Source organism: Chelonoidis abingdonii, chromosome 16 (genome assembly GCF_003597395.2).
Source record: "Chelonoidis abingdonii isolate Lonesome George chromosome 16, CheloAbing_2.0, whole genome shotgun sequence".
NCBI classification, from domain to species: domain Eukaryota; kingdom Metazoa; phylum Chordata; order Testudines; family Testudinidae; genus Chelonoidis; species Chelonoidis abingdonii.
In genome coordinates, this window is record NC_133784.1 from 16,727,242 (window position 1) to 16,742,500 (window position 15,259).

Here is a 15,259-nt window from a genome sequence, read left to right on the forward strand (position 1 = left end):
TGTGTTTAAGCTCACCCAAGATTTCACTGTTAAGACAAGCTGGCTGCCTGCCATATTTGCTATTTTTTCTGCACATCGGGATTGTTTGTTCCTGCACCCTCAATAAGGCTTCTTTAAAATATAGTCAGTTTGGTAAAGTGTGATGTCATACTTGGTATACCACACTTGGTAACACATGATACCATAAAATATGGTAAAGTGCATGTAGCAACATTATAGGTAAAGTTATGAACATAAGCTGAAATCATGGCTGAAGTATGTTTGCCAGGAAAGTCAAGGGAGTGGTTAAACCAGTGGCAAAGGGCAAGCTGACTCTGCAGCCAGGTGTCAACAAAGTGGATGCGCCTACAAAGTGGTCATTCTTTGGCCAGAAAGGGGGGCAGGGAAAACGATCTGCATCTTAGCAAACAGAAAGCATGGAATGTCCTTCCTCCAGCAGACTGCCAGTCTCCTGATTCTCAGCTGGAAACACTGTACTTTTCAAAGAGGGAAAAAACCACACATATACATATATACATAAAAAAAAAAATTCCCCTCTCACCCCTATGGGTGGTATGTGTCTTCCTCAACCTCGGGTCCTCTACCAGAGGCCTGGGAGTTTGAGGGTTCTGCGCAGTATCTTAGCTGTTCCTAGCACTGCACTCTTCTGGACAGAGAGCTCTGATGTTGTTCCTGGGATCTGTTGGAGCCACTCACCCAGCTTAGGAGTCACAGCCCCGAGTGCTCCTACCACCACTGGGACCACTTTGGCCTTCACTTTCCACATCCTCTCTAGTTCCTCTTTCAGGCCCTGGTACTTCTCCAGCTTCTCATATTCCTTCTTCCTGATGTTGCTGTCACTTGGCACTGCTATATCTATCACCACCGCTGTCTTCTGGTCCTTGTCTATTACCACGATGTCTGGTTGATTGGCCAGTACCTGCCTGTCCGTCTGGATCTGGAAGTCCCACAGAATCTTAGCCCTGCTATTCTCCACAACCTTCTGTGGAATCTCCCATCTGGTCTTGGGAGGGTCTAGCCCATACGCTGTGCAGATGTTCCTGTACACAATGCCAGCCACTTGGTTGTGCCGTTCAATGTATGCTGTTCCTGCCTGCATCTTACATCCTGCCACTATGTGTTGGACTGTCTCTGAGGCCTCTCTGCACAGTCTGCACCTTGGGTCCTCTCTAGTGTGGTAGACCCCTGCTTCAATGGATCTGGTGCTCAGTGCCTGTTCCTGTGCTGCTATGATCAGTGCCTCAGTGCTGTCTTTTAGTCCAGCCCTTTCCAGCCACTGGTAGGATTTCCCAATGTCAGCCACCTCAGCTATCTGTCGATGGTACATCCCATGCAGGGTCTTGTCTTGCCATGGCACTTCTTCTGCTTGGTCTTCCTCCCATGTCTGCTGCTGCCTCAGGCATTCTCTCAGCAGCTCATCTTTGGGGGCCATTTTACTGATGTACTCCTGGATGTTCCGAGTTTCGTTCAGGACAGTGGCTTTGACACTTTGATGGGGGGGGAGGGATAACCTGCCTCCCCCACATATACATATATACACACACATACACACACACATACATATACATATATACACACACATACATAAAAATAAATAAAAGAGGGGCAAATCCCAAGACACCCCTCTCTCTCCCCATCTGTCTCTGGCATTTCACTGAAGATGACAAAGAAAAACAGCCACTGGACATTGGGGGAAAGGGTGCCTGACCTAAAGAGTTTGGTCAGCAATGCAGCCGGAACTTTGCTTTGAATCTAATCGAGTTCAAGTAAGCACTAGAAAGTGCTATTTTTTTTTTTTTTTTTAACTATTTCTGACTTTTATGCCTCATTATTTGTACTCACTTAAAATCGCTCTCTTTCTAGTTAATACATTTGTTCTATTGTTTCATCTAATCAGAGCAGGCGTTAGCAAGTGCGGGGCCTGATTCTTGGGTCTTGTACTCACTGGGCGGCGCTCCAAGTCTTTGGCGGCACTTCAGATTGCCGTGCTCCGGCCGGGGGGAGCAGGGCCGCGTGCTTAGAGCTGTCTGCCCACTCTCTGGCCGGGGAAAGGGGGTGGTGGGGCTTGCCGTGCTCCGGACGGGGGAGCAGAGCCATGTGCTTAGAGCTGTCTGCCCACTCTCTGTCCGGGGAAAGGGGGCGGCAGGCTTACCGCGCTCCAGACTGAGGAGCAGGGCCGTGGGACTTGCCGCACTCCGGCCAGTGCTCTGACCAGGGGAGCGGGGCTGCAGGACTTGCCGCACTCCGCTGAGGAAGTGGGGTCGCAGGGTTGCTGGGGTCCAGCCGGGGTAGCGGGGTTGCTGGCCTCTGGCCGGGATAGCAGGGCCGCAGGGCTTGCTGCACTCGGGCTGGCACTTTGGCTGGGGTAGCGGGGCCGCGGGTTTGCCTCACTCTGGCTGGGCGTGGGACCCTTTTAGGCCTGGGGCCTGATTCAGGGGTATCAGTCTAAAGCCGGCCCTGCATCTAATGCATTGTGTAAATTGAAGTGTCTTATCAGATAAGCTGATGTACATTATACCCTTAAGGGAATAACAAACAATGTGGACTGTGTAGGAGAGGGCTGGACACTGCAGAACATACATTTCTGGGGGAAGTTCGGGATTGGGAGTGTGTTGGGGTCACCGTGCAGTAATAATCAAGGCTGTTGAGAGCCCAGGTGTGGCTGGCAGGCTGCAGTTCACACAAGCATATGGGAGTGACTGGCAGACTGGTGGCTGTTTGAAAGCAGTCCACACTGGAGGTTCCAGCATGGCATTGGAAAGCACCCCAGGTTACAGGGCAGGGGTGACAGCCACTCCCTGGTCTGGATTGCATCCCGATATGCCACAGTGGTATCAATGCTCCTGACACCAGTAGATGAAGCTAGCTGAGGTGGCTGCAGGGATGCTACTGATTGGGCAGGACGCCCCACAGGTTCCAAAAGGTTCACCGGTAAGGGCCCAGTCCCCAACTATGCATAAGTCCTGAGGTCCCTCCTATAAGCATCCTGCTGGTACTGAGGCAGAAACCACACAGGACAGCGACACGTCCCTCCTGATGGGACCAGCTAAGATACATAGGATCCCACTTCAGAGTCTGATGAGGAAGAGACCTCTTCTTGTGGTCATGGCTGTACCCATTGGTAGCAGTGAAGAAGGCTTGGAATCTGAAGAAATGGGAGCTGAGGAGACCATGTGTGGCTTTTCCTTGGATGGTACAGCCCTAACTGGTACCCTGATGGCACAATCCAACGGAGCTGCTTGGTGTAGGGGGAAGGCACTGGAGGCAATAGCTTGGAGGCCCGGAGAGGCTTTTGAACTGCTGGTGATGGCGACTCAGAGATCGAACAACCCTCTCGTAGCCTCAAATGCCTTAGGGGTAGACAGTACCAGGAAGATGCACTGTGGTGTACAGAGATGCCAGCTAAGGTGCTTTGGGAGTCGGTCTCAACAGACCTGCACTGGGAGTCAACAACTCCCCTGTTTAGAGGTATGCTTTGGTGAGTGCTTCCTCTTTGAATGCCCTCCCGAGTCTTTAGAAGAACTCATTCTCTTTACGTCTATGGACACACCTAGGATCAACTCCAATTTCTGATGCCTCTGTTACGAGTGATGCTGATCTGTCTCTTAGTACCAGTTGCCCAGTGGTGAGCTGCTCCTGACCAACACCAAGGTGCTCGGTACCTGGACTGAGGCAGATGGCTCAGATGGAGGACACGGTGCCAGTTCCATCAGGAGATATTTTAAGCTGGCTGCCCTATCTTTTCTTAGAATGAGGCTTAATGCCCTTACAAATGCCACACCTGTCACTCGCATGAGTCTGCCCCAAGAACTTAAGGCAGCTGGGGTGAGGGTCACTATTAGGCATTGCCTTGCTGCTACAGTGTCAGGGCTTGAAACCCAAAGAGCATGGCATATCATCGGTCCTGGGGCCAGTACCCAAACTGGGTGCCAGAACCACACACAGTAACAAAAACAATTATTTTCTGTACTGACTATAGACGGGTACTATTTACAGGTACTTAGTAGAGATTTGCAGAAGATCAGGGAGCTCCAACAACTGTCACGGGGGTAGGAAGGAACTGAAGGGGGTCGGGGCAGTTCATCCCATTATCCCTGCATAGTGTGGGTGCTCAGGTCGCCCCAACGGGTAATACTAACAGCTGAAACTCTCCTACACCTATACGCTGGAGCACACAAACACCTACAGTGGAATGGATATCTGCTATCACTTGAAGAACTGGAGTTTACCTGTACTGCCTCCCAGGATACTCTTGGATCTGAAATGTGGTTAATCTGCAGGGGCTGCCTGTGACTGCATATGTACATGCCTGTCTGTTGTTTGTGTCAGTTTTCTCCCTCCCTACATGCACACTGCAATCAAAATTTCACTTTAACAGATCTGCAGACCCTAGCATGAGAAAGTAGAAACATTTCCCCATGCTTACTTGAAAGTTTCCTTTCTCTCAGCAGTAAGGTCCATAGATCCAGACCGGACACAGAGCAGATCATTCTTCGTTACTAACTGGGACCCCAATTCAGGATTTAAGTCAATAAGAAATTTTGAAGTTCCTGTTAAGCTCTACAGAACATAGCTGTCAAGAGTTCTGGAAGTGAATTCTGAACTAGTCTACTGACCATACAGCTATCCTTTGCTGAGCAAGTTCTCAAACTGGCTAGGTTTTCAGGGCTGGGGCAAATCCCACTGCCAGGGACTGACAGCTCTGGCTCTGCCTCCTTTGGAGGAAGTAGGCTGAGGGTCCACTGGAATGGATCTGTAGACCTTATTAGAAGTTTTCAGGCAAACGGATAAATTTTCTCCTTCCATACTGAACTCTCTGATTCCTAGGAGGGAGGCTGATCTTGCATTCTGTATCAGCATCTCTGCATTTGCTTAGCTCCAACCAGAGATCACATCAATAACCTTTAAAGAAGCAAACTGCTGACCTGTGACTGTTGTTCATCAAACAGCAGCTTCCGAGTGTCTGGATCCAAGTCAATAGCAAGGGTGGCATAGGCTGCAGGACAGAAAAATGAGTCAGGGTTGCTGTCAGCGTGCCACTGAAGGGAGAGCTAAGAGTTACAGAGGATACCTACAGTTCAGTTTTAGAAGTTTCCCCTCTGTTGTAATTGAGTTTATCTCAGAGGTCCCATAGGAATTCACAAGGCTAAAGGTGAACAGATGCTTCTTGTGATGCTGCCATTCCTTCCCCAGCAAATCATGTGCACAGCCCTCTGACTGGCAGGAATCTGTTTCTGAGGCTTTTTCCCTGCCCTCCTCATCTCCATCCTGATGTTCCATCTCTTCAACTGGCGAAAATTAAAAACAACAAGCATAATATTACATGCTCTGTAGCCTTTATAGAGACACAAGTACCTCACTGAGAACCACGCTGTGTGAGCTCGTTAGGAGAGGCACACTGCTTACATGACACACAAATGCCAGTGAAGATGTGGCAGAAGCTGCTTTACAACAAACTAACTAAAAACAGTAGATTCACACTTTAAAGAAGAAATTTGCATTTGCTAATCAGTTGCACCTGAAAGGTGTTTTTTTTCCTGTCAAGGGATCTAGGTAATACAACCTGGGTTTTACATCTCAGATTCGGAGACTCTAAAGGGGACCACTGTGATCACATAGTCTTACCTCCTGTATTACACAGGCTTGGGGACTTCCCTGAATTAATTCCTGTTTGAACTAGAGCAGATCTTTAGAAAAACATCCTATCTAAATTTTAAAGTTGCCAATGATTGAAAATCTCACAGGCAGGTCATTGCAACCTCCACAGCCCCATCCCCTTTCAAATCCATTCAAAATGCTGTGGCTAATTCTCTGCCTGACACATAATTCAGACCACATCAGTCCCAATGAATCTGTTCTTGGGGAGAAGTTGCGTGGAAGAAAGAACAATGGATGCTGGTCAGAGAGGAGAGAAAGTCGTGATCAAGAGTGGGATCATTAGTGCACTGAAGGGGACAGAGGGGCTGATTTGTGAAGGGTCCTGAAGGCAAGGACAAAACAGGTATTTTGTTCCTGTGAAGAACACCAGGTAGACACTGGGCTACAAGTCATGCCAGTGAGCATAGGTGACAGTATGCTCCAGCAATGTCCCAACAGAGGAGTGGCAGGGGTTCAGTGAGGTCTGTCCTTTCAGCATAGAGAGACAAGTAGGTCCAAGGGAGGTAGCTCCCTTTCTCTACAGCAAGGCAGCACGTCTCTTGTTTTAAGTTCTTCCATATCCCCTGTTCCCACGGTTACTCTCATGGCAGGACAGCAGGATCCTCTTGTGGCAGCGTCTCCACAGAAGTGCAAATGTGCAACAGGCTGCAGGGCTCTACCCAGGTGTGAGCCCCTGTAGCTTTAGACTGCTGGGCTCTGGGCATGCTCTCACTTGATTACACCACAGTGCCCTCACAAGACCCCTCCCCTTCCCTCCTGCTGCTCAGCCACCTGCTCTAATGCCATTAGAACATTTGATAGAGATCAGGGACAGGAGACTACTAGTGTAACAGAAGACTAATGCACTACACGTGGTTCTTCAAATATACAAACTTGACATACCGCACTGTGTAACCAGAGGAGTTTGAGATTTTGTGGGCCCGATAAGAAGCCCTCTCCAATAATGTGATTCAATCACAGTGTAGAACCAAACATTGTATTAAAGTCCACAATCCACAACAATAATGCAATAAAACAGAAAATTAAAGGCTGATAGAGGTAGGTCTGAATGACCTTCTAGCAAAGCTTCTCCAATCCAAATGATTAAACTTTACCTTCGCAGCCACCACTGAAGCCATTGCAGATCCCACTGTCCAGGCATACACTAGAATATTCTTTTGTCAGAGGGAATTTAATGTAGTGGCTAAACAAAGAAAAAGTATTCTTGTTAGGACATTCATGTTAGTGCCCAATGCCAGAATGCCTGGGTCCCCTACGTTAGTAGTTCTCAACTAGGGGTACGTGTGCCCCAGGGGGTACGCAGAAGTCTTCCAGGGGGTACATCTAGATATTTGCCTAGTTTTACAACAGGCTACATAAAAAACAGTGGCAAAGTCAAACTAAAATTTCACACAGATGACTTGTATACAATGCTGCATACGCTAGACACTGAAATGTAAATACAGTATTTATATTCCAATTGAGTTATTTGATAATTATATGGTAATGACAACGTAAGCAATGTTTCAGTACTAGTGTGCTGTGACACTTTTGTATTTTATATCTAGTTTTATAAGTGAGGTGTAACCTGGGGTACACAAGACAAATCAGACTTCTGAAAGGAGTACAGTTGTCTGAAAAGGTTGAGAGCCACTGCTGTACATCAGAACAAGCCTGAGTGGCCACAGAACCAAATCAAAACAAACCATCACGTACAGCAGCCCTGGCTTCAACAGGAGCAAACTCAAGTTAACACAGTGTTTTTGAAAATCCCACCCAAAAGCCTTTACAGTTTTATCTCTGCAACTGGATGATAGTAAAGGGAATATCATTATAACATGCGCCGACTGCCAGTATATCTGAACATTTTAATGGGGGCCTCTGCATGTACACACAGGCAGACACAGAGTTATTTTCCTTCCTTTTTCTCTGAGGGAGGGTGTGGAAGAAGGAAGGTGGTGGTAAGTCTTTCAGTCACAAACACTGTGGCAACATCTTTGTTGAAAGAAAGCAAGTAGAAAATTCAAGTAGAGGAGCCAGTCAGAGCAGAGAGATTATAGCAGTCAATTGGAGTAGAGAGTTGCCTTAATTATCATACAGCGATCATGCAAGTCCCTTCACTCTGAATGGCTAATGGTGGCCAGTCAGCCAGAGAACAAGGATTTACATACAGCTTAGTTATTTAGAAATAATCACTGCAGAAATCATGCACATCAGAGGGAGCATGGTCACAGGGAAAAGCTGTAGAGCTCTGGGCCAGAAACTGGGCACCCTCCTGCCCTCAGAGGGGTTGAGATAGACTCACTACAGTATAACCGCGTGAGCTAATACTAGAATTTTGTATAAACATCCCCACTACCATGCCTGTACTTACCCAATCTGCTCCAAGACAACATTGTACAAGTGATCCAGAGTGAGCTTGTGTTTGGGCACAGAGATTAGCAGTGGCTGCCCACAAAGAACAGTCCCTGAAGAAGTGCTGGACTGTCTTATTCTCTTTTCTCTGAAGTATACAGAGAGAATGATGCACTCAGCGCCATCCTCGCTTGACTTGCAAACTTCATATCTGTTTGAAAGAAAGAAATGCGTGAGTTCTATCCCTACAGCACAGTGGGCAGAAGCAATATTAATTAACTCTAGCAAGGGTTCTGCAAAAGATTCACACTTGGGAAGGACAAGAGGGGTTCTCAAACTTTTGCCATGTTATGGACCATGCCTTACCAGAGAGATTCTCTCATGGACCCCTCCCAGGCACTGAGGATTGTGCTGACCGCTATCCCTGCCCCTTCGCCCAGAGCCCATCTCATCACTGCTGTCTCCCTTGCCTCTCGCAGAACACTGCTGTGGTGACTATAGATATTGTTTATGTTAAAAAGCACCTCTAAGAAAGTACGTCTCTAGTGTAATAAAAGTTTTGCCCCTTTTGAAAAGTTAACCACACCATCTCCTTCATCTAGCCACATAACAAACAGCATATATTCCTAGACAAATCCTTCTGGTTGCCCCCTCTTCCTCACACAAAATCAACATTTACCTCAGCCTTATCCAAATTGAGCCTCAGAAAGCCAGCCCTCTTCCAGACTTCAATCTCATACAGACCTCGGGTCCTTTGTTCCACTGAGCAAGCAGGTTCAAAAGTAATGGGGACACAGAGCTAAGCATCATACTCAAACTAAAGCACTGCAACCCATATCACTTCAATAATCATCCCCGCACACATCCATACCAGAGGGGCAACAAGCTGTAACTTTACAGTACTTTGCAGTAAAGAGCCTTAAAAGTAACTGCCCAAAACTACCTGCTGGAATAAATGAGTAGAGCCACTCAGGCACAGCTCCACTTGCTCCTACTAGGAACCACAGACACGTCAGCAGTTCTTATATCCAATGGTGTTAAAGGCAGGTGATAGAGCTGTAAGAATCAGCATTTGCCACTTCTTGAGTTTTTGCAGTGATGATCCCTTCTAAAGAATTCCATGGACTGGACAGTACCAAGTGTTGTGCCTATATTTTAAAGAGGCACTAAGGATCATGTGGGGAATTAAATGCCAGAACACCTTCCTTCTGGTATCTAGTAATTTGGTCTAAATGATAATTTAAAAATAGAACACAACACTAGGAAAAGCACACTATGACAGGATATAATTAGCAAAGTTTCTGCAAAGGAAAATCAAGTCTCACTAATCTATCAGTCAATAAACAAGTGGATACAGGCAAACAATTCATTGAGCCTTTCAAAAGGCCTTTTGCAAAGTCCCTCACAAAAGCTACTAAAGAAACTAAACAGTCACGATGAAAAAGGCAAAAATATCATTTATGGGTCAAAAACTATCTAAGAAAAGGAAAACAGAATAAGAATAAATGGCCAGTTTACATCCTGGCAAAGGTTAATACTGGGTGCCACAAGGTAGCATACCCATGTTTTATATGTTTATTAGTTAATCTGGAAAAAAGGGGCAAGCATCAGAGTGGCAAAATTTACACATGACAAAATTATTTAGTTTAGTCAAGAACAAAGGAACGTTAGGACCTTTAGAGGTACCCAGCATAGTTAGGTGAATGGACATGATGATTTCAGTACATACTCAGTTTTGACAAATGCAATACACACACATTGGAGAGAATAATATGAATTGTTCATACATCTTAAAAGGTTCTAAATTAACCACATCAACCCACTGTATCACTGTAGACAGCTCAATGTGCAGCAATGGCTAAAAACCCCAAATGTTTTATGGAATGGAATAAAGAATAATAAGGAAAATAGCATTATTGTATCTCACAAAGGATACTGCAGAATTAGAGGGGGCAAAGAAGGGTAATGAGACTGACTAGGGGCCCGAATAAAGTCTCCTATGAAGAGATTGCAAAGACCAGGATTATTACCCTATAGGAGGATACAATAAAAGTAAACAAAATAACGCGTGATCTACAGAGGAAGGTTGGAAGCTTTTAGTCACCCTCTCTCATGATACCTCAGCAAGGGAACAGTGAGTGAAATTGAAAAGTGGCACATTCAAATCTAATAACGGGAAGGGGGAGGGACAGCTCAACGGTTTGAGCAGTGGCCTGCTAAACCCAGGGTTGTGAGTTTAATCCTTGAGGGGGCCATTTAGGGATTTGGGGCAAAAATCTGTCTGGCGATTGGTCCTACTTTGAGCAGGGGGTTGGACTAGATAACCTCCTGAGGTCCCTTTCAACCCTGATATTCTATGATTCTAAGCACAATGGACAATTAGCCTGTGGAACTCATCGTCAAAGGATATTACAGAGGCCAAGAGCTTGACAAAATTAAAAAAGATTAGACATTTATTACAGTAACAAGAATATCCAAAATTGTTATAGTAAATATTAAACATAAGGATTAGTTTTGGAAAGGATCTAAAACATCATTTCAGGACATGAGTCAATTGCTAATTGAGAAGGTTAGGAAAAACTTGCCAGAACTGCCTACTGCAGAGTTTCTCACACCTTCCTTAGAAACATCAGGTATAAGATACTGCTGGAGAAAAGACACTGGACTAGCTGAGTCTGATCCACTGACTGGTCTGATCCAGACTGACAACTGCTATGTCCCTTACTCATGGTACTAAGTAGGAAGCTTCTGCAGCCAAATCAATGTTTTAGAAACCAGGAACATTTTGGAATACAAATTACAGCATGTGGTAAGAAAGAGAAAGCAGAATAAAGTGGTTCATGACATGGCAAACACATATTTTATAAAAATGTGCACATTTGTGTAAGTTAAAGGTGACCTGCAAATCAATTCAGCAAAGTTGCATCAACTTTAACAGTAAAATATACTGAATGCCCCTGTTAGCCAGGCTACAAGAACGGGGGTATTCAGAATATTAATCACCTGAAAAGCTTTCGTTTTAGGTCCCATGACCTAAGAAGAAATTGAAATTAAACAAAAAAAAAACCCCTAAACCAAAAACAATAAAACTTTGCAAAACTGTACACTGTACTTCTTAAAAAGTCACTTACCTGACCCCTTGTAGGCCGGCTCCATGCTCCAGCAGGATCCCTGGGTGATGTGACATCACCAGCATGGTACATGCTGGGGCGTTACATCGGAGCGGGAGCCGGAAGCCCTAGTGGGGCTGGACATCATGGGACCTATGAAAAAAAGATAATAAGTGTTCCGGCTATGTACTGAATGCCCTCTTCTGTTTAGCCTGGAGAATGAGGGCATTCAGCACAAACACCTGATGGCATTTTGTCAGATTGATTTGCAGACCACCTTTACATACAGTCACATTCTGATGACATGCCACAAAGATCTCACTATTCTTTCAGCAAAAATAACATTCCTCCAGAGAACAATTTACAGTGCTATGGGAAGTGAAAATACACCCATAGAGCAACACTTTGGCCACAAGGCCCTTGTGTACATTTCCAAGGGCCTTATGAGAAATTCTGTTTTATCTAAACCCACACCCTTGCTTCAAAAAACATCTCCCCCTCTACAGTTTATATGCTCCAACTGTCAGTTACTATACCATTGGTTTGTATGGAACTGTCTCAATTATATATTGAAATGTATTGTAGTAAGGGGGAGAGTGTATGAGTAGGGAGACCTATAAAAGAAGCTACTTTCAGAGAATTCCAGTGCCACTCTCTCCCTTCCCTCACAAAATTGACCTGCAAAGGAAAACAATGCACTCATACCTTGTTTCTACTTTAAGGTGAATACAGAAGACTAATGATGCGTTTGGTTTTATTTTAAGCTAGAAGCTTCTTTGTTAAACTGTAAGATATTTAGATCTCGCCTGTCCTGGAAGGCTGTATTGTTACTAGAGAAGTAGTGAAACGACATCATAAGAACCAAGAAACTGGAAGCTGAACAACCGAGAGGAAAAAGGCTTTTAATCCATCTGCCCAAAATTCTAGTTTGTTTTTGTTAAGGCCTATTTGATTTAAACTCCAAATGAAGTCTTGGGAGAAAAGATGCTTTCGTTAAAGATTCAACATCCCCAAGTTCAATTAAGGTTTGAGAATTCACAAAGTACATCTCTTGAGATGTCCCAGAAGTCCTCCAGGAAATCCATAAAATACCAGAGTTGATATTCCAGATATCACCTTCTCCAAAAAGACCCGAAACAAAACAAAACTTTTCAGATTTTCTTTAGCCATATTAAAGGGACCAAGGAAAAAAAAAGGCTCAAATCCAGCATTTTAAAAACATTTTCCAGAGCATCTTTCAAAACCAATTGGGATTAAAACGTTGGCACTAACACAAGACATCCTTTGTTAAAGTTATGGGGAAAAAGAAGTGTAGTGCCCTCTATCCTCTACCTCCTCTGAATGCTCTCCCTGCCAAAGTGCCTGTTTGGCAATGTATCTGTACATAAGGCAGCCCTATGTATAGCGAGACCTTTTCCAAAGCCCCCATCTGACACTTAAGGGATCCTGCTGACAAAAGCAACAGAATGAAAGTCATAACTGTACTGTCACACACTGCCCTGGCTCTGCTTTTCACTGAAGGGAGTTAACACATCCCCAGGGTACAATCTGAAATGTGAAATCACTGTGACCCGTTAACTCTCTAGCTCAGGACACCTCTTATGCTGCTCTGTGAGTGAAAGGCACCCCCTCCAGGCTTTTCTCTCAAACGGCCATCAGCATATAAAGGCACATCCAGCAAAGTTACATGAATGGTCTCCCAGCCACTCCTGAACTCGACACCGGGAGACACTCCCATTAACTAGTCCACCACTCCATCAAAAGGTAATGGATATGCAACAGGCTTTGTCAACCTGAGTAGAGATTCCCCCAAATACTTCAGTCAAAGCACATTGGTTCAAATAAAATATTAAAACAAGTTTATTAACTAAAAAAAGATAGATTTTAAAGTGATTATAACTGGTAAATGCATAAAAGTCAGAACTGGTTACAAAAGGAAATAAAATAACATTGCAATCTAATTCCTAAACATAACCAAGAATATTCAACAGGCTTTCTCCTTCCAATCAGGATCACACCTCCCAGTTCAGTGACGCTACCCTTTTGTCTTTCAAATTCTCTTGCTACCATGAGGGGAGAAGGGGAAGGAGAGGTGAGGTAATGAAGAAGCCATTGTCTCTTATTTAATACCGTCCTACTCTCCTTAAGGAATACCCTCCTCCGGGGTGAAGACATTTAGTCTGTGGTATACGTGAGATGTGAAGTGCATTGCAAATTTCTTACTTATACCTTCTGCGTACGTGCTGTTTGGAGAACAAGATGTAAGGCCTCGGTTTACAGTTCTCTGGTATCTCTAAGGAGCTAGTCTGTGGGCATTTTCCAGGACTTTCAATATGTTTCAGTAACAAACATATAGCAAAACCTCATAACTCCATATACAACATTAATGCACAAATTTTATAGGACACTGATGTTCCGCAAATTATGACTTTTCAAATGTCGTCTCATGAGGCATGTTTTGTACAAAATATCATAACCCTATAAAAAGGGGTGAATATGAGGTTACAGGGGGTTACTTGGGTACAGGGTGTCACAGGACGCTGTTCTATGTTTCCTACAGATCCTTCCTTCCATCTGCAAAATGAATACTGGGTACTAATTAACAACATTTATTGAATTCAAAACTCCAGAATCATAAAACTCAAGCCCCACCAAGAGTGATTCTGTTCTCCTATCTGAAGACCTTTATTGATTCTCTCATCAAAACAATGCTGGATGGATGTTACAAAGAACTGACAATTTAGGAGGGAAAATGTTCCCTTTTTGGAATCACTTCATGAAGCAGTACTGGTATAAGAAGAAATGAAAAAGTTGCCAGGCCAGGTTTTCTAAGGACCCTAGAACTCCATACTGCTTGAGCAATGAACTTTGGATTACATAAAACAAATGCATACATGTGGTCCTTGATTTCAGTGTTCAGGAGGATAATTCTCATGGGGTTGCCCAGGATCTCATATCCACCACAACAGCCCTGTGATTATTCCTGGTGTTCTCAGATATCAACCATATTCACAGGCACAATTAGTAACATTAAATATCTTTTGTTTCTGGCAGTGCCCACAATGCAACAGGCACTTTCCAGATGCTATGAAAGGATTGTCCTTTCCTGAAGGGCTCACATTCTAAACAACAGATTTGATCTGTGGCGTGAGACTAAAGACAGAGCTGTGTGAAAGTTATACCTCCTTCAGGCTCAGATTAGAGCCACCATCTCCTCCTCTCCACACCAACATAACTTCAGGGGCCACAGATGAATGGAGCCTGAAGGGCTCCAGACTCTTTGAGAATTATACCCCCCAACCAGTAAAGTCAATGGGAACTGCTGGGCAGCTGGCACTTTCAAAGTTGGGCCATTTATTTAGGGTTTTAAATATGGATTTGGGGGCCTATATTTGGGGCACCTATTTTAGAAAATCTTGGACTGACTAATTCTCAATAATGCCTGGGAGACCTGCTGCAAAGGAGTGAGTAAGCAAATAACAAAGCAAGTATAGTACAACTTATCAGATGAAACTTGCACAGCTGGCTCCACTCCCAGCTCTGCACACTAACGCACAGACGTCAATATTGGTGCAAAAAAGGTTAACAACAACATTGTAATTCACTATAATTTTAGGTTATTACAAACTCACCTTTGCCTTTACTGAATTTTAGGAGATATTTACAATTCTTTTCCATATACACAATGCTTTGAGATCAACAGCTTATGTATTTAGGTCTTTAATTGTCTGTCTGATTAAATGAAGCGTTCATGCTAATTAAACAAATTTCTGATGAAAAACTGCTTGGTTTGTTTATGCAACAAACTCTCCTTTCCGTATGACTGAGAACCCCCAACTTCATTAACATGGTTCAATCATTAAGACCAGGATACAGTACACCCAGCTGAACAGATGTTGCAGGCAAATTGCTGGATAGAGTGTATGAAAGAGAAATTGAGCAGTGTGCAAAAGGTCTAGAGTGTAAAATTGTTAACCTGAGTCTTGATGGGTGGACCAATGTCCACAATGACACTGAAACAACTGATAAATCAAGAAATGCACACACAGCAGAATACTTAGCAGAAGTAGCAGTAAAAGCAATAACAAACAGAAAGAAAAAACCAAATGTCTAGTATGCAGCTTGGTCACAGACAATGCTGCAAATGTATCCAAGAT

At 44.3% G+C, this 15,259-nt stretch overlaps 1 protein-coding gene across 5 annotated transcripts in view; it reads right to left on the reverse strand.

Annotated features, from left to right (window-relative positions):
- Nucleotides 1–15,259, reverse strand: part of USP4 (ubiquitin specific peptidase 4) — a 143,721-nt gene that overhangs the window by 13,676 nt on the left and 114,786 nt on the right. For 3 of the 5 annotated variants that reach the window (XM_032765780.2, XM_032765782.2, XM_032765781.2), the window contains 4 exons: nt 8,012–8,203; nt 6,753–6,841; nt 5,076–5,288; nt 4,926–4,996 (listed from right to left, as the gene is read on the reverse strand). In XM_032765780.2, the coding sequence (XP_032621671.1) occupies nt 4,926–4,996; nt 5,076–5,288; nt 6,753–6,841; nt 8,012–8,203 (565 nt within the window). Of the gene's footprint in view, nt 1–4,925; nt 4,997–5,075; nt 5,289–6,752; nt 6,842–8,011; nt 8,204–11,108; nt 11,256–15,259 lie in introns of those variants that run through there. The other 2 variants (XM_032765783.2, XM_075072957.1) reach the window with 2 other exon arrangements.